Raw genomic sequence first — 19,837 nt, 5'->3', positions numbered from 1 at the left:
TGTGTATTACATTGAGATTTCCCAGTAATTGCCCTAAAACCAACTACTTTTGCAGACTTTCTCAGTATCATTGCTCTAGTAGTATAGATATATAGATCCAGACCACAAGACTTTATTCACTCCTTGCATCAAAACCAAATTTCATTGATTATGTCCTCCCACCTCGATCTTTTCCCATTTCCCATTCTATTCTGATTTGCAAATCTTAGTTCAGGATGCATGCTTCTGATCCAGGGAAGACTTGAGTGCCTGGGTTAGTGCTACCTGTTGATCACCCTGTGTCTATGTTTGTGCGGCCACATGCCCCCTCTCTCAGGTCCACAGTGAAAATGAGAGCAGCCCACATTGTGCAGACGCTGAGGACATTGACCCCTGTAAACGGGCAGGTTACCGGGCTCGCAAAGAGGCCAACGCCAAGTGCAAGATCCTGAAGTCCAAGACCTTTGAGCGTTGTCACGGGGTGATGCCACCCGAGATGTTCTTTGGCTCCTGCGTGTACGACCTGTGCGCCTGTGGTTCGAATATTGACGATTGCTTGTGCGATGCGCTGGAGGCCTACGTGTCGCAATGTCGAGAGGCTGCAGTTGTCCTACACTGGCGATCACCAACACTCTGCGGTACGTTGCCCGATTCCAGGGATTCCCAGGATCCGACCGGGTTGAAGTGGTCAGAGAGGGGACACAAAAGGCAGAGCGTAATAGGTTTGGGAGGGTGGTAGAGCTGTGTCGACAGGTTGGGGAACTTTAGGATTGCTGTCCCCCTTTTGGTGGGGCAGAGTCAGTGAACAATATTTCTATGCTAGATGGGAGCTGCAGCCAGTGTGACTGGACCACGTGAAATGGCAACAACAGTCATTAATAAAACACCACTAAAGCCGTAGAACGATCCCAAGGCACTTCACTCAAACCTTAATAAATTATCAACACCATACCATCAATAATATGGCAGGTGGCCAAAGATTTGGTGACAGTGAGGATTTTAAAGAACAAGTTAAGATGGTTATTGAGGTAAAGACATTAAAGGGAGGAGGGAGGGAATTCTAGAGCTTGGTGTGTTGACAGCTGATGGCACAGCCACAGCTATTACATTCAAGGAGAGTGATGCAGGAGCACAGATACATTGGTTGTCGGGCTGGAGAAATGGAGGAGGAAGACCAAGGAGCCATTTGAAAGAGGATAAGAAATTGTAAATTGAGGCGTTGTGTAACATGAAGCCAGAGCATGTCAGCACGGATCAACACGATAGTGGAAAACGGTAATATAACTTGGGACTCGGGCAGCAGCATTTCAAAGGACTCATTGATAAAGAGGATGAGGAATGTTAGCCAGGAGTGCAGTGGAATGGTGAATGGAAATAATAACGGCATGGATGAGAGCTTTAGCCGCAGATTACCAAAGGCAGCCCCAGTTCGGGTAACGTTATGGAGGTGGAAATACGATGTGAAGTACTCGAGGCAGCTGAATGTAACAGAATAATTGGGTATGTTTTTGCCTCATTGGGAGGGACACATTGTGCTGTAATAAGCTTATAAAGTTAATCAGCTTGCTAACTGGACTGTGGTCTCTCCCTGCAGCGGTTGGCTGTCCATCTGATCGCGGCTACGTGTTCGATGAGTGTGGCCCCCCGTGCCCAAAGACGTGTTTTAACAAAGATGTTCCGCTGGGAGTGATTGACGCCCACTGCTTCAAGCCCTGTGTCCCAGGCTGCCAGTGTCCGGCTGGTCTGGTGGAACACGAGTCCCATTGTATATCACCAGACTCCTGTCCCAAAATCATCTACGGAAACTTGTGATTCACACTGTCACAGAGGGACAAGCACACACTGACGCACATACACTGAAACATCGAGCACTATCAATGCACCCATGGCCACGTTTTACTGCTGTGAGGAGAAGAGGAGGAAACCCAGCTGATATTAAAGTGACAGGCCAAACTATTAACCTTCAATGTTGGCCCGTGCACTCAGACAGCAGGACCAGGTACGAGCTTAGAGAGTGTGCACAACTTTTAAAACAGATGGATTAGAAAGTCTCATCCCTCTCTCTGTTCAGCTAGAGTATGTGTATTTGCCATCTGAAGTGCTTTTGTTCAAGTTCTGTCTTCATGTCACTGTTTCTGAGCTTGTCCGTTCACTATTATGTAAATTATATTTTGATTTTTATAGTTATGTGGGTGCGATATCCAATTCGAGGCTGTGAAAAGGATTCTAGATTCTTGGGCCTTGTTGTTGAACGTGGTCATATTTATATTCAATCTAGACACTCCCATGGAGAATACACAGAGAGCATTCAGAGCACATCTTCCCACGTACATTCTAAACTAATCGCATTGCTTCACAACCTGACTGTGTCTCTGAATCAATTAACAATTCACCTAATCCCCAATTTTTCCATTTCATTCTGCATCGAACTGTTGGTTTCACAATTCCATTCCTTTACTCTTCCAAAAAAAGAGTGAGAGCGGGAAAGAGGAGATCATTTCCAATATTCATAGTGTTGGCAATACTCTGTAATCCCCCACAGGCTCCAGAATTTTTGAGGAATTTCCTTACTGAAAAATGTTGGGATTGTGTCACCTCCACTGTTGTTCATCCAATGGGCAGATGAGGCCCAGGTTTAATCTCTCATCTAATGAGTAACTCATCATGTAGCCATATCCCTGGTATGTCAGCCTAGTTTTTTGCTCCTGGGTGTTGTGGATGGGACTTGAATCCATTGACACCATTAACGGTGCATGATAATCCTTGATATCACTCGATTGAGCAACAAATCCACCATATCTGTCCCAGACTAATCTCACAAGCTCTCTTTCATGGGAGTGTTACATCCCTGTTCCAATATCTTGAAATGAGCTTCTCCAGGGATCTGGAGTTAAGATTTTAAGAAGCGGAATTTATTTAATCTTTGCTCACATTATCACTAAGGATTGTTAATGTCTAGTATACACTGCAATAAAACCACTTTTTTGTTATTTGTTTTGTTGAAATTATCTGTTAATTTATGTGGGTACACAAAAATGCTGGAGAAACTCAGCGGGTGCAGCAGCATCTATGGAGCGAAGGAGATAGGCAACGTTTCGGGCCGAAACCCTTCTTGTGTGCCTGTCATTATACATGGACCCACATTAGAAGACACCATTTTGTGCAGAATTACAGAAAAAAACTCTTAAAACAGTATAAACATTCCCTCAATTCTTCTTCTTTCAGTTAATCCATACTGGACTACATTCTCCAAATCCACAACCACACATTCTTCAAGTGAATGGCGATCATGGGAACTGGAGTATTTAAATGTTTCTCGTCCTCTCTCAGATGAATGCTTGGGATCGAGGATAACTTGCTTCCTTTTCAGTTTTGTGGATTGCTTTCTGAATGAAGTAAGATTTGTGCCATATGGAAACTACTGTTTATATGGATAACGCTCAATCCTTAAGAGCTAGACATAGTCAATATTAGCCAAGTGGAACAGAGGTGTATTTTCCAGAGTATTTTCCTTATTGGCCCCAGAGCTTATTCAATGTCTTCTTTGTAAACAAAAATGACACTAAGTGCTGGAGTAACCCAGCGGGTCAGGCAGCATCTCTGCAGAACATGGATAGGTGATGTTTCGGGTCGGCACTCTTCTTCAGACAACCCAAAACATCACCTATCCATGTTCTCCAGAGGTGGTTCCTGACCCTCTGAATTACTCCAAAACTTTGTGTCTTTTTTTAATATACCAGCAACTGTAGTTCCTTGCATCTACTTCTTTGTCATCTTGTCTCCTTCAGGCACTTACAAAGGGGAGGCAGGTTATGGCAGGAAAACAAAAGTGTCTAATCATGACGTTCCAACCACTGTGATGTGGAATGTTTCCAGATCTGATGGTCATTTCCTGCCTGTTTTCAGAGCGAACAATGTGCACAACCTTGCCACCAGCACAGAATGATCGGTCGATGACCTTTTGTAAATGCCTATTCTGTTCTTCCATCGTTCACCTTCAAATGTCCTAACTAACTCAGCAGAAAGGTTGATGGGAATTGTTCCAGAGAGTGAATCCAAAGTCCAGCAAAAATGGTAAGCGGCACGGTGACACAGCGATAGAGTTGCTGCTTGCAGCGCCAGAGATCCAGGTTCGATCCCGACTATGGGTGCTGTCTGTATGAAGTTTCTTTGGTCCCCCCATGACCGCGTGGATTTTCTCCTAATCTTCGGTTTCCTCCCACACTCCAAAGATGTACAGGATTGTAGGTTAATTGGCTTGGTGCAAGTGTAAATTGTCCCTAGCGTGCGTAGGATAGTGTTAATGTGCAAGGATGCGGACACGGTGGGCCGAAGGGCCTGTTTCCACGCTGTATCTCTAAACTAAACTAAATCCTTTGAACTTCAATTTGGTGTGAAATATTTGAAAAGTCAGTGAGCATGAATCTCTCCATAGAAATCAGTAACACAGAATTAAATTTCAGCTATCACTGAGCATTCAGCTATCACTCATCTGACTGAGACCTTCACACTCCCACAATGGCTTCCTCTCCCATGTCAGAGTTTCCTCATTCCAATCGCCGTTGTGAGGCGGTTCTCTCAGACCAATGTCTGTAAGTTTGACTCTTCCCTGCCTTCCCCACGTCTGAACAGAACTCTCTTAACCAGTCCTCAACCTCTACCACATGTGGTCATCTCTTCCGGGGACATGGGCTGTTCTGAGCTTTATTACTAGTACAATCCCAGTGATGACCCTCAGACTTTGTAATTGAATAATTGCACAATAAAATCCTCAATTGCAGTTGAAAATCTCTTAGTTTAGAAATTTTCCAATCTACTTTTCTCTTAATACATTCTGCACTCCATTCTCTTTCTGGCCTTTCTTAGCAGATTCTTCTACCTGCGGACCTCAAATGCGAGTGCAAGTTCCCCTCTTCCCCACTGCAGCACGATCTCTTCATGAGTACGTGGCTCAAAGTGCATGTCAAGTGTCCAGTTTGTTCGTTGCAGCCCCTTTCCAAGCAGTGGAGCAACTGAACCTCTGCACAGTCTGAGACCTCGCATGGTCTGGGCCTGCTCTCACCCAGGTCTATGCCCCCTCCTCCCACAATCTTCATTTCAGGCAACAATGACCACCTCAAAACAAAAATCAAATTTTAAAGGTATCTGTTTAAAGGTGTTCAGAGATGGGAATGTGGAATGAGTGGAGATGGCAGCTGGCTTCAGCCTTGCTCTTCCTGAGGCAGGTGTAGGAAGAGCAACAAACCTTCAGCCAGTGGGTGGGGCAGCAGACCGTGCCCCCCCCCCCCCCCCCCCCTCTCTCCCCTCCCCCCCGAAGCAACAGCCACAGTTCCACCAGGCTTCTTCACGTTTGGCAGCGCAGCAGCTTCTGGAAAACCTTCCTGAACTCAACGTTGAAGACGGTGTAGATGATGGGGTTGACAGCACTGTTGACATAACCCAGCCAGGTGACGATGCTGATCAGAGTGGGCCCAATGGCACAGACCTCACACAAAACCTTCAGCACGTGGACCACAAAGAAGGGAGTCCAGCAAGCCAAGAACACCCCTGGAAACACAACAGCAGAGGAAGTCAAGCCACTTCATCATTCTTTCCAGACTGGAATTTAACGCAGGTGAAAGGTGATTGTTTAAGCTACTCCTCAAATTCTTCCTCAACTCCCTGAATAAACCACTGGAGAACCACAGCAGGTGGACAGCATCTGTGGAGGAAAGTGTGGCTCCTTAGCCTTCACTCTCCTCCAAAGACCCCAGCCACCCACCCTGTCCTCTTAACCCCATTCATCCCAATTCCTCCTTCATCAGCCTCCCCAGCTCACGTAGTGAGGAGAGGCTGGTTGGGGATCTGAGGAGAGTCAATGTGAGGACACAGAGTGAGTCTAGGTGGGCAGATGTACCGACCCAAACTTACTTTGCTGCCTCACACCCACTCTCCCCGCCTCACGGTCCTTGCCTTGTCCACCCACCCAACCCCAGCCCACCCAATCCAACCTCATCTTACCCCACACCTCACCTCAAGCCCAACCTCGCCCAACCCCAGCCCTCCACAACCCAACCCCATCCCACCCCACACCTCCACCCCTCACCTCAAGCCCAACCTCGCCCAACCCCAGCCCTCCACAACCCAACCCCATCCCACCCCACACCTCAAGCCCAACCCTCACCTCAAGCCCAACCCCAGCCCTCCACAACCCAACCCCATCCCACCCCACACCTCCACCCCTCACCTCAAGCCCAACCCTCACCTCAAGCCCAACCCTCACCTCAAGCCCAACCTCACCCAACCCCAGCCCTCCACAACCCAACCTCATCCCACACCTCCACCCCTCACCTCAAACCCAACCCCAGCCCTCCACAACCCAACCCCATCCCACCCCACACCTCCAACCCACCTACTACGATGGGCAGCACTTTCATCGCCTTCCTCTCCCGTCGGCTGACCCTGCGGCTCTTCGGCCCGGCCCCCGTACTGGCCGCACACCCGTTTTCCCTCGGGTTGGCCGCCTCGGGGGACTCCATGTCCGACGTGCTGTCTAGCTGCGGCGTGCCCAGCGCTCCCTGCAGACCGGGGCCGGGGTTGGGACCGGGCTCCGCTACCAGCTGCGTGCCAGCTTCTGCCTTGGCTCCGGTGACCGTGAGGCGAAAGGAGAGCGTCCGGTCCCTGTCCCGCTGCCGGACCTCGGGCTTCTTCCCCCAGCGTCGGAGCCCACGGAACATGCCGTAGTAGAGGAAGAGCATGGCCGGACACGGGATGAAGAAGGAGCAGATGGAGGAGTAAACTACAAAGGTGCCGTCCTCCAGCTTGCAGGTCGTCGTATCTCGCTCAGCCACATTGTTGAGCCCGAAGATGACGGGGGAAGCGACGCCGAAGGACAGGAGCCATGTGGCCGCGATGAGGATCAGTTGCCGAGCGCTGAATTGATTCCTGTTGTACTTGAGGGGCACCATCACTGCAATGTACCTGCACAAGAGGAGAAGCCGAGGCGTCAGTGGACAACGCTCACGTTGGACTCACACGGCAGTCAAGAATCAACTGCGTTGACTTGGTAGTTTGTTCATATCCCCACATTGAAACAAACCCATTGAGACAATCCAGTGGGCAACGAGCTCAGGGTCACCATTGCTGATACTACCTCGTGAATTCCATATTTTTAAATTACTTTTATTGAGGTTTGTTTGTTTTATGTGTGTGTATGTACCGCAGATGCTGGTTTTAAACCGAAGATAAGACACAAATGCTGCCAGTCTTGCTGAGTAACCATATAATAACCATATAACAATTACAGCACGGAAACAGGCCATCTCGACCCTTCTAGTCCGTGCCGAACACGTATTCTCCCCTAGTCCCATATAGGGTGATTTCACGAAAGGTCACTGGAGCGTAGATCCGCACCCACGTGACCGAAATTTTTAACTGGGGGACAAGCGTCACTTCCGGTACATGTTAGTGAATGGGAAAACACGCACTTTCACACCCGTTAAAAACATCGAAAACGGCCAGTTTTTGAGCTGCAATTAACTGTACTAGTCGGGGTGACCGTGAGGAACAGCTACCTAAATTTACAGTCCAAAAAAAAGATAGAAACTAAGGTAAATACAAGAGGGAGCTGAAGGTGTAAATACTGCGGAAGTGCTAGCGGACATTTGCCGTGGAGATTTAAAGATCCAAAATATCGGGAATTATCGCGTTTGCTCGCTGCATTTCATCAAAAGTGGCATTATTGACTTTTTATCTTTATTCATTTGTTATATGAAAAGTATTAAAAGTTAGAAACCCGTCAGTAAAATTGCAAAATCGCCCATGGTTCTCGGGTGGGTTTTAACATGCAAAATGAAAACGTTTCTGAAGCTCCATTTACCATTTAAATAATCGTGAATCATAAATGCGTCTTGAAATACATTTTACTCAGATGCAAACTAAGGAATGGGATAATTGTCAGCTGTTCATTTGACAAAATCAGGACATTTTATTATTAGCCAAAAAATGTCCTGATTTTGTCAAATGAACAGCTGACAATTATCCCATTCCTTAGTTTGCATCTGAGTAAAATGTATTTCAAGACGCATTTATGATTCACGATTATTTAAATGGTAAATGGAGCTTCAGAAGCGTGTTCATTTTGCATGTTAAAATCCACCCGAGAACCATGGGCGATTTTGCAATTTTACTGACGGATTTCTAACTTTTAATACTTTTCATATAACAAATGAATAAAGATAACAAAGTAAATAATGCCACTTTTGATGAAATGCAGCGAGCAAACGCGATAATTCCCGATATTTTGGATCTTTAAATTTCCACGAAAAATGTCCGCTATCAATAGGTATGTTGCAAAGCCTACCTGAAGCGTCGTTGAAGATCTGCTGCTGAGGGTGTGCGCGATTTTGGCGCCGTTTAGAGGGGGCGGGTTTAAAACGCGATTTTCTCTAAGCTGTTCCAATCGAAAATGTTCAGCCTAGTTAATTATTAACGAAAAATCGCTGGAAAACCCCGTCGCAAAAGCTATTATTAGGTTTAAAGGCCTTGAATAATAGTTATAGTAGTTTAAAAATCAATCTTTAAACCCGCGACCGTCAGCAACCGCAGGGTCTCATAAAGCAAATAGCAGAAGTTAGGTTGTATATTTTTACATTAAAAAGGGCTTCTAAAGATCCATTTATACTAAGTTTAATATTGCGAGTAGCTCAATTTGGGCCCATTATATCGCGCAGTATTTTTCTCGGCATTTGAGGCACAAATCTACCGCAATGTGAACGTTCTAAACCAGCGCGTTCCACAGGGACCCACTGGAAAGCTGATTTAAATGGGCATTTATTTACAGCAATTAAACACTAAATTCCTTCCATTTGGCCTATAAATTAATGTAAATGAGATTTAAAAATCATGTTTTATTGTGAATTATTTGTGAATATTATTTGGACATTTAGGCTATTTAAAAATGTTAATCATTTATTAAGAAATGGATAGATGTTTAGATCTAGTAATTGAAGTCTGAAATTAGCTACAATTAGGTAACTAACTAATTATATGCTTTAATTTCAGGTCATCCAAGTAAGATTATTTTATATTTGTTTCAGAATGCTTCAATCTATGATAACTGAAAATTTCATTCAGTTCTCTTAATTTTTAAGAAAGTTATGGGCTTTTGACTATCCACGATCACAGCTTTTTTGTTATGTCCATAGAAAATCAATAGGGAACAAGATGCTCATTTCCCAGTATGAAAATGGCCATAACTTTTTAAATACTTGAGATATGAAAGTGAATTAGGTGTCAAATTAAACTTATTTTTATGCTTTATCTGATGGGATAAATTACAGACTTGATTTTTAAAATCTCAAAATTTTGTAACATTGCTACTATCAACTTCCGCTTATTTTGCCCCTTCAGCTCCCTCTTGTATTTACCTTAGTTTCTATCTTTGTTTTGGACTGTAAATTTAGGTAGCTGTTCCTCACGGTCACCCCGACCAGTACAGTTAATTGCAGCTCAAAAACTGGCCGTTTTCGATGTTTTTAACGGGTGTGAAAGTGCGTGTTTTCCCATTCACTAACATGTACTGGAAGTGACGCTTGTCCCCCAGTTAAAATTTTCGGTCACGTGAGTGGGGATTTACGCTCCAGTGACCTTTCGTGAAATCACCCTATACCTGCGCTCAGACCATAACCCTCCATTCCTTTCCCGTCCATATAACTATCCAATTTATTTTTAAATGATAAAAAAAGAACCTGCCTCCACCACCTTCACTGGAAGCTCATTCCACACAGCCACCACTCTCTGAGTAAAGAAGTTCCCCCTCATGTTACCCCTAAACTTCTGTCCCTTAATTCTCAAGTCATGTCCCCTTGTTTGAATCTTCCCTACTCTCAGTGGGAAAAGCTTATCCACGTCAACTCTGTCTATCCCTCTCATCATTTTAAAGACCTCTATCAAGTCCCCCCTTAACCTTCTGCGCTCCAAAGAATAAAGCCCTAACTTGTTCAACCTTTCTCTGTAACTTAGTTGCTGAAACCCAGGCAACATTCTAGTAAATCTCCTCTGTACTCTCTCTATTTTGTTGACATCCTTCCTATAATTAGGCGACCAAAATTGTACCCCATACTCCAGAATTGGCCTCACCAATGCCTTGTACAATTTTAACATTACATCCCAACTTCTATACTCAATGCTCTGATTTATAAAGGTCAGCACACCAAAAGTTTTCTTTACCACCCTATCTACATGAGATTCCACTTTCAGGGAACTGTGCACAGTTATTCCCAGATCCCTCTGTTATACTCCAGCATTTTGTGTCTATGTGTATATACGCATTCTAACTTTCAGCAGCACAACATATAATGATATGTGAGCATAGTACCTTATAAAACCCTCAATAAAGAACAAAAAATTCATTATATCCATCTGTATATATATGTATGTGTGTATATATATATATATACAAAAAAAGTTAATTATATCTATCTATATAGAAATATATATAGATAGATATAATGAACTTTTTTTGTTGTTTATTGAGGGTTTTATAAGGTACTATGCTCACTTATAGGGAGGTTTCACGGCAGTCGGGTCACGACCCATGACCCGTACTGTTGCTACGCTACTCCAAGTGGAGTACACGCGATGTACTGCAGGTAGGCACTTACCATTGTTTCCAGCGTAGCGGGCCCGTTAAAACCCGCCGAAAATGTCATTTTTTGCGCTGCAAATAATTATGGAAATCGGGATAAGCGTGAGACATTTAGCCTACTTCAGAATTGCTGAAAGTTAGAATTCCATCGTTCTGCTTTGGGACATATGACAAAACCCTCTTGAGCCCCCACCTACAATGTTTAGGTCCCAGTGAGGTGACCAAGACGGAATTACAAACCAAATGCTTCAGGTATATAAGGGTCTTTATCAACAACCTATACACATATATCGTTTTGTCAATGCAATTGGTTTTCCTGGGTTCTGAGGTATCTAATACTGAACCACAAAATCACAATTTATAACGCAGAACTGGATTGAGACATTGGGGGCTGTTATTCCAGTGGTTACCTCCCATTTCAGTGTATAGAGGACTTGCATTAATTTTTGTCAATCTTTTCCTTTTATCTTTTGTTTTGCACTAGCTTTCTCTATTTTTCCTTTACTTATTAATCTCCAGGTATATACTATTAATGTGTACATACATCCTTGGGAAACACCACGGTCTACCATTCCCCACGCCCCCCCCATAATGAAAAAAAAACTGTTAACCAAGAAGTGCTGTTCTGTATCATTACGATAATTTTTATATAAGCAGACACTGAACCTCTCATTCTATAAAATATAGTTTTGCTGAATCCCCTTTCACCTAGAACTTTATCAAACATTTTCTTAAAATCCATGAAGGCAACGTCCACTGTCTTCCATTTATTGCTTACTCAAAAATACTCATTTAGGTCATGATAGCCCTTTAACAAATTTGTGCAGCCTCAAACAATTAACGCAAATATATCCAAACGCTTTTAAAATAATTTCCTTGTTTATTACTTCCAAAGCGTTATCCATCACTGATGTTAAACTTGTTCATAATGCGCTTAACACTAAACAAGGGTATCATTCATCTTCACCTTAAACCTCATGTACATAACCTAAGAACATAGGTTACATAAGAACATACAGCATAGCAAAAGGGCAGGCACCCTTTTCCCTCATCTGCTTTTAACTAATTTTAATTTAATCCTGCATTAGATGGGGACGCACCAGATAAGGGTCAAATTCTCTACAGTGGAAGGGGTCTTGCATTCACGTCAGTCTGGAGGTTTTTTGGAGGTGGGTCTATGGCTGCCTGTGAGAGTAGATGAGCATTGATACTGACCTGTCCACACTAATGGCACATAGGTTGAGAATGGAAGCTGTGCAAAGCATCACATCCATCGTCATTAACGCATCACACAGGAACATGTTCAACGTCCAAATCCCCCCATGAAACTAGAGAAAAGCAGAAAGATTGAGTTGAGACAGAACCAACACAGCCAGTGGAGCAACGACTGGACAAACAATGGCAGAGCTATTCCAATATAGAGAGCAAACAAGAGCGTAGGGGAAGTTTCCCTGTTGAACTTTCTTTTGTGGGAACTTAGCAAAGGCTATTCAACTACCTTAACCCATGTCTGAAAAAAGTACCAATATAGATGAATAGGTCCAAAATAATCAGAATTATTTCCAGAGAGAGAAAGCACTGAATGAAATGGTGAATGGGAATAGTGTGGAAATTGAGAGAAAGTGTACATGTAGTAATAGGGGGAATAGGGTGACAGTGAGTTGAAGAAATGAGTGAGTTGGTGAAGAGGGACTGAGGTTGAGGGATTTAAAAAGATGGATGAGATTTTGGTCTATGCAAAGTGAAAAAGGTTTGTTTAATCAAAAGGACAATTTCGATTCCAAACCATTTTAGTTTTAGATGAATCAGTCCCTCATTATTTAAATAGTTGTCTCCTGATACAGAGTGTGTATTTAACTATCTGGTACTAGCCTTTGGAATGTCTGAGGGATACTGCAGAAGGAGCATTATTCGGTATCTAACCTGCCTTAGATATTTGACAAGCCAACATAGATAAATATCTTTATTGAATCTTGTGCAAGATAGACAGTGATCAAGGATTTGGCAGTCACTTGAAAGAATTCATGTTTATTGAAGAATGGGATTTTTAAATACTTCTGCCACTTATCACTAGATGCCTGATGTCAGACCTGCTACTAGTTGTGGCATTTATGTAGTTGGTTAAGGAAAATTAGAGGTTGCCATGCGTGCGTGAATGCTAGTCGTCACTTATCTGCCCATTCCTGCATGTTCTCCAACGAGTTCATTATTTGAGAGGTTGCGAATAGAAACAAGGGCATTGCAATCATCATCAAACATCCTACTTTTGACTTTGTGCTGGATAAAAGGGTCATTGATGAAGCAGCTCAGGATAAACCCTGGAGCTGCTGGCCTGTGGGTTATTTGACTGGTGAGTGAGTGAATGCTCTACCTCAGTATACACGTAGAGAGGCAGAACAAGAATTGCCAGAAGTAGATCTGCTGCAGCCAGGCTGACAATGAAGTAGTTTGTTGCTGTCTTCAGAGACTTTTTGAGAAGCACACTGAGGCACACCAGAATATTACCCAGCATGGTGGCCACAATGAGCAGGGTACCAAACAGGAGGGCCAAATAATTGTATGGAGAGCTGCCATCCTCCTGAGTTTTATTCGCTATCCCATTGAACATGATGAAGCGACCAAATCTTCAGCGCTGACTGTATTCTCCAAGACCATCTGAAAAGAAGAATATGGGTCAATAGACAATAGATAATAGACAATAGGTGCAAGAGTAGGCCATTCGGCCCTGAGCCAGCACCACCATTCACTGTGATCATGGCAGATCATCCACAATCAGTACCATGTTCCTGCCTTCTCCCCATATCACTTGACTCTGCTATCTTTAAGAGCTCTATCCAACTCTCTCTTGAAAGCATCCAGAGAATTGGCCTCCACTGCCGGTCAAGTGATGTTGTGGTCGCACACATCGCAATTACAATCAGTTCTTTATTGACTTCTCTATTTTCAACTCAGAGTATAGGTCACCAATCACTATCCATTACAAGCCTAAGATTCCCAAAGCCATTTTTTCCTAGACTCTTCCCAGTCTGTTTCCTGTAAGAACTTCACATAATTTCCCCAGTTACTACAGTTTCATTGCCATGCTCAGTTTCCCACAGTTCCAGCATGTATTTAATTGCTTTCTCACTATTTACTCCACCTCAACTCAGATCAGTTGCCGTTAGCAAGCTTTCCTCACCCTCTCTGACACCAGTCTGTGTCAGCCATTTCCTATTGGCCTCCATCCTATCACTGGCATTCCCTGTGTTCTCTCTGCCCGATCCCTAATGCCCCTGTCCCACTTAGGAAACCTGAACGGAAACCTCTGGAGACTTTGTGCCCCACCCAAGGTTTCCGTGCGGTTCCCGGAGGTTTTGTCAGTCTCCCTACCTGCTTCCACTACCTGCACCCTCTGGCAACCACCTGCAACCTCCGGGAACTGCACGGAAACCTTGGGTGGGGCGCAAAGTCTCCAGAGGTTTTCGTTCAGGTTTCCTAAGTGGGACAGGGGCATTATATTTGCAACTTAAAACATGTTTGATTTTTCATTTTCCCCAGTTCTGATCAATAGCCATCAACTTGAGACATCATCGCTGTTTCACTCTCCACTGAGGCTGCCCGATCTCCTGAGTATTTCCATTCTATTTTTACTTTTAATCCCAGCTCTTGATCACTGTTCAATGACCTTGGGTTCGTGAGTGGGGAAATCGAGCAGGTGACCGAAGCTCCTGGTTGCTGCACAATGACTCGTGAGCTGTAGAGAATTGCCATAGCACCAAGCTTTTTTGGAGTTGGTGGGGGAAGCTAAAAGCGAGAAATCCCTCAAGTAGATGACATCAAACATGGCTGTAATGGTGATCTCTTGTAACTTTACCCTGAGATATTATCCACCATCCCTCCTCAATCTTCCATCCTCCCTGCTGTCTTCCTCTCAATCAGCCTCACACATGCATTCCTTTCTGGGTCTGGCCTGTAATGAAGAGCTGGTTCCCCTGTTAACATTCCTTAGTCTCTCTCACCTGCTGCTGAAGGTAACTTCACTCATTTTCCTCTGAGCTGAATGAATTTGTCCATTTCCCCTGCTTCCACAATGGAGTTTTTTTTTACTGGCCACTGCATCAGTATGACTTACTGAAAGCTCAGAAGTAAAGTGAGATAAATTTGGCCAATAGACAATAGACCATAGACAATAGGTGCAGGAGTAAGCCATTCGGTCCTTCGAGCCAGCACCACCATTCAATGTGATTATGGCTGATCATCCCCAATCAGTACCCCGTTCCTTCCTTCTCCCCATATCCCCTGACTCCGCTATCTTTAAGAGCCCTATCTACCTCTCTCTTGAAAGTATCCAGAGAGACGGCCTCCACTGCCCTCTGAGGCAGAGAATTCCACAGACTCACAACTCTCTGTGTGAAAAAGTGTTTCCTCATCTCTGTTCTAAATGACTTACCCCTTATTCTTAAACAGTGGTCCCTGGTTCTGGGCTCCCCCAACATCAGGAACATGTTTCCTGCCTCTAGCGTATCCAAACCCTTATTAATCTTATATGTTTCAATAAGATTCCCTCTCATCCTTCTAAACTCCAGAGTATACAAGCCCAGCCACTCCATTCTCTCAGCATATGACAGTCCCGCCATCCCGGGAATTAACCTTGTAAACCTACGCTGCACTCCCTCAATAGCAAGAATGTCCTTCCTCAAATTAGGGGACCAAAACTGCACACAATACTCCAGGTGTGGTCTCACTAGGGCCCTATACAACTGCGGAAGGACCTCTTTGCTCCTATACTCAACTCCTCTTGTTATAAAGGCCAACATGCCATTCGCTTTCTTCACTGCCTGCTGTACCTGCATGCTTACTTTCATAGACTGATGAACAAGGACCCCCAGATCCCGTTGTACTTCCCGTTTTCTCAACTTGACACCATTTAGATAATAATCTGCCTCCCTGTTTTTGCTACCAAAGTGGATAACCTCACACTTATCCACTTTAAACTGCATCTGCCCACTCACCCAACCTGTCCAACTCACCCTGCATTCTCATAGCATCCTCCTCACAGTTCACACTGCCATCCAGCTTTGCGTCATCTGCAAATGTGCTCATGTTACTTAGAATCCCTTCATCTAAATCATTGATGTATATTGTAAATAGCTGCGGTCCCAGCACCGAGCCTTGCGGTACCCCACTAGCCACTGCCTGCCATTCTGAAAGGGACCCGTTAATCCCTACTCTTTGTTTCCAGTCTGCCAACAAATTTTCTATCCATGTCAGCACTCTTTATGACCATGCAGTCTCTCAGGCAATGAGAGAGGTAGAACTGCAATGCGAGGATGGGGAGCATTTAATTGTTCTGATGAATTCAAGGTTCATCTTTTGGTACCGATTGTTTCTGGGCAAAACTTTCTCTGCGGCTCTGCTTTCTCATCAAGACCTCCTTACGACCGATATATGTATGGAATTTTAAAATATATGATGCAGTATCACATATTCAATGCCAGTTTAAATTTAAAACATGGGATTAAAGATACAGTGCCAATACAGGTATAAAACTGAACAAGTGAAAGCATGAAGTATGGTGAACGTGTTTCTTTCAGTGGTGGAAACTATACGATGGCACCTTGTAGGGGTCAGCGTTAGAACCATTTCTCTTCCTGATAAAGGTTAGAAATACATATCGAATCCACATTTGATTTTATAGGCTTTACAAAATACTGAAAAGCAACAAATAATAAGTATAAGAATAGACTTCTTAAGGACGTAAACAGACTATTGAGTTAGTAAACTTTTTTCTTTTTTTTTTTACTTGTATTTTAATGTTGCTTTTTTAACCTGCACTTTTTTTAAACTATTCGTACTGTTTTTATCAGGAACTGGACTGTTTTTATTTATGCGTGAAATGTTTAAGTTTTTATGTGCGATGCTCCGGTATTCCCTGAGAAACGTTGTCTCATTTTGCTCTGTACAATTGTTGCTTTGCATGATGACAATAAAAGGTTGATAATAATAACGATAATGATATGAAATTTAAGGCAGATGATTGTGAAGCGATTGCTTTGATAGGGAGAACAAGAAGATATAATATGGACTAAATAGTAACATTTTAAAGGGGGTGCAGGGACAGAATGACTACATTGCTTGGACACAAATCTATGAAGGTAGCGGGGCTAAAATCAAGCATGCTGTTAGAAAATGTTTGTTCCAGTTAAAGACAGAATAAGAGGAAGTTGTGCCAGGTCACTGGGTGTGTGTTGTCAGGGGAACTGTGGCCAATTCTAGGCAGAACACGTTAGGAAAGATGCATAGGCCTGGGAATGGGTAGAAGAGATTTACTGGAAGATAACCAGGGATGACAACCTCAGTCATGTGGAGTGCATGGGGAGGCTGAGATGGTTCTTAGATTGCAGAGGTCAAATGGACAGAAGTGGTTAAAATCATAAAGAGTGCTCAAAGGAGTAAGATGGTTCCAGTGGCAACAACGTACAGATTTAAATTAATTAGCAAAAGATCCAGAGACAATGAAGAAATGTGTCTTAGCAAGTGGTTGCAATCTGTATTCTTTTGCATGAAGTGGCAGTTGATTCAATACTAGTTTCATAAACCTGAAGGAAAGAATTTAAGAACCATGAAGAAACTGGGATTGGCTTTATAGCTGCAGCAGAAGCCAGTGCAGGCACCATGGCCCCTCTGTACTGAGCCATTGGCTGATTCTGGGGCAGTTTGGTGCTTGTTATAACAGTCAGACTAATGGGATGAAAGCTCACTTCAGTTCCCTATCAGGATCTGATAACATTTCAAACCTCATCACAGCGGCAATAATTAAAACGGAAAACTCACAGAATTGCAAAATGGTTAGGCCTAAGGTGGAGGCCATTCTGCCCTTTGAAAATGTACTGACCCTATATACATGAACGATTTAATTAAACGCGCTGCTCTGCCCGATCCCTATAGCCTTGTAAATTCCAGCCTTTCACATACAAATCCAGCTCACTGAGAACTTATCTCCCTCCACTGGTTGTATTCCAGACCCTAACCACTTGCCACATAAACAATTTGTCACTTTTGTTCTCTTTTGAGTCATTTTCATTCTATGTTTCCTAATTCCTAATCTCTTCCCTAATTAGAACAGTTTCTCTCCAGCTCATTAAAACACCTCAGTCAAATCCTCTCCCAATGTTCGCTGTTCCAATGACCCCAGCTTCTCCAGGCCGTCTTCATAACTAAAATCCCTCATCCAGTAAAGTCTCCAGAGCCTTAAAATCATTCCTAAAGCATGACATCCAAAGCCAGACACAATACTCCCGGTGAGGCCAAGCCTGTGTTTTATAACTATTTATTGTGATGTTCTTGCTGTGTATTCTGTGCCTCTATTTATAAAGCCCAGGATTCCATATACTTTTCAAATAATTTTCTCTATTTGCCTCTTTTGTCAGTCATTCCATCCTTCCTGATGCCTGTTACTAGGCTCCGCACAATTCATTATTCCTCCAGTTATCATTTCATCTGCAGTTTTGGAAAATGTACCCTGTCTACCCAAGTCCAAATTATATTAAGAAGTAGATCCAGTAATAGCAGATTAACATCTGAGCACTTTAGACCAAATATCAACGTTGGTTTTTTAATATTCCCACAGCTGATCAGAGTTTATTATAAGGATTTCAAACTTACGGTTGCGACACTTCAACTGAGAGCACAAACTGGTGACATTGTTTAATATCCACAAAAACATAAGGTTGGCATCCGTGTGGAGTAACAGAACAGAAACAGCTCACTGGCTGCATCATTAGACAAGGAGATGCAGCCCACTGCACACGGGATGAGACAGAAGTGCTTTTTGTGAGTGAGTCGTGTGTGGGTGTGAGTGAGGGATTTATTTTACATTTTCCTCATTTTATCTGGTATCCAAAAAAAATCACATTTAGTCAGTGATTCAGATCATCAGTGAAATGCATCAGCTAGGATTACAAGTTACAACAAACATTAATGCTGTTCAGATAACATTTGTGCTCTATCAGCGCATGTTCCCCAGACTTCAGCCGAGATTACCTGTTCCTGCAGACTCCAGCACTGAGAACCTTCTTATGAGCAGAGAGAGCCCGGTCCTTACTCCAGCACAGTGCTGTGTCCTTACTCCAGCATAGAGTACCTTACTCCTTACTTCAGCAGAGAATGCTGGCTCCTCACTCCAACAGACAGTGCCCGGTCCTTACTCCAGCACAGTGCTGTGTCCTTACTCCAGCATAGAGTGCCTGCTCCTTACTCCAATGGAGAGGTTTTCCTCCTCCAGGTGCCACCTGCTACTTGGAGACTCCAAGGAATCCTTGGATAACAGGAACTGGGAGCTGAGAATGAAACAAGCTGTAGATCCCCAGGTTATCAATAGACCCGTGTCCTCAACCCAGTGATCCACTGATGTTGATTAAATCTTCAGAACTGTTAGTTCCTTTAAATATGTCATTCATGAGGTCACCAGCAGCCAATAGGCCTGGCCAGCAGTTCCCAGCAGTAAATCCAGGTCTCAGTAAGAGAAGATTTTATATCTGTGCCAGCTGAGCAGGTGTTGGATGAAGCTGTTGAAGAACAGCAATGGTGGAGCGATAAAGCTCCTCCCTGTCTCCATATGTGGATACAGCACTTCCTTCACTCTACCTCCAACCCCCACCCCTCCCCTCTCTCTCCCGCTCTCTCTTTTTCTCTCCACTTCTACCTATTCATCACTTTTCCCCTTCTGCATCTACTTCTCATTTTTCTTCTTTTAAATTGTGTGTGTGTGTGTGTGTGTCTCTCTCTCTCTCTCTCTCTCTCCCTCTCTCTCCCGCTTAATTTCCCTTTCCCTCTATCATCACCTCTCTCTTTCTCTCTCCTCCGCATCCTTGCTCTCCCTCTTACTGCACAGACTTAGTAACGCAGATATCTGCGGGGGAGCTGCAAAGGTAGGAAGTGGCAAAGCCAGGGAGAAATGCAGAGTGAGAATTTTAACATTGTGTTGCTGGACAGGAGCCAATGAGGGGACATTGATGAGCATTTCAGCTGCAGATGAATTGAGGGAGGAAAATAGATGTGTAGTACAGCGTGGAAGGGATCAGTCTTGGTGACTGGATACAACTGGGATCACGGAAGTTAACAAGTTTGTGTTCAGGTTTCAGAAATTGGCGAGGGTGAGGAACGCAATTTAGACTGAGAAAATATTTTTTGTTGGCGGCTGAAGACAACAGTTTTGTTCTTCCCCACGTGTAGTTGGAAGCATTACCTTTC

General features: G+C 43.8%; 2 protein-coding genes across 4 annotated transcripts in view; one reads left to right on the top strand and one right to left on the bottom strand.

The window, feature by feature from the left end:
- LOC116985271 (kielin cysteine rich BMP regulator) overlaps nucleotides 1-2,969 on the top strand; it is a 112,161-nt gene extending 109,192 nt beyond the window's left edge. For all 3 annotated transcript variants that reach the window (XM_033039954.1, XM_033039953.1, XM_033039955.1), the window contains 2 exons: nucleotides 317-617; nucleotides 1,574-2,969. In XM_033039954.1, coding sequence (XP_032895845.1) covers nucleotides 317-617; nucleotides 1,574-1,791 — 519 coding nt within the window. In that variant the 3' untranslated portion in view covers nucleotides 1,792-2,969. The remainder of the gene's footprint in view (nucleotides 1-316; nucleotides 618-1,573) is intronic.
- A 2,354-nt stretch (nucleotides 2,970-5,323) lies between these two features.
- LOC116984988 (D(4) dopamine receptor-like) lies at nucleotides 5,324-13,214 on the bottom strand. Its single transcript, XM_033039349.1, has 4 exons — nucleotides 12,978-13,214; nucleotides 11,822-11,934; nucleotides 6,371-6,939; nucleotides 5,324-5,526 (listed from the first exon to the last, which is right to left on the bottom strand). Exons 1-4 carry the CDS (start codon nucleotides 13,212-13,214, stop codon nucleotides 5,324-5,326), a joined length of 1,122 nt encoding a protein of 373 aa, XP_032895240.1.
- Between the last annotated feature and the right edge of the window lie 6,623 nt (nucleotides 13,215-19,837).

This window comes from Amblyraja radiata, chromosome 21, assembly GCF_010909765.2.
Source record: "Amblyraja radiata isolate CabotCenter1 chromosome 21, sAmbRad1.1.pri, whole genome shotgun sequence".
Classification (NCBI taxonomy): domain Eukaryota; kingdom Metazoa; phylum Chordata; class Chondrichthyes; order Rajiformes; family Rajidae; genus Amblyraja; species Amblyraja radiata.
The sequence above is the reverse complement of the archived record's forward strand: the minus strand, read 5'-3'. Positions and strand labels throughout refer to the sequence as shown.

Excerpts from the sequence above, each read along its gene's own strand:
- LOC116984988 (XM_033039349.1), bottom strand. The coding sequence starts at position 13,214 with ATGTTCAATGGGATAGCGAATAAAACTCAGGAGGATGGCAGCTCTCCA. Across the intron at positions 6,940-11,821 it reads TGTGCCATTAGTGTGGACAG|GTACATTGCAGTGATGGTGC; the intron begins GTCAGTATCAAT and ends CCTCTTGTGCAG. Across the intron at positions 5,527-6,370 it reads AGTGCTGCCCATCGTAGTAG|GGGTGTTCTTGGCTTGCTGG; the intron begins GTGGGTTGGAGG and ends TTGTGTTTCCAG.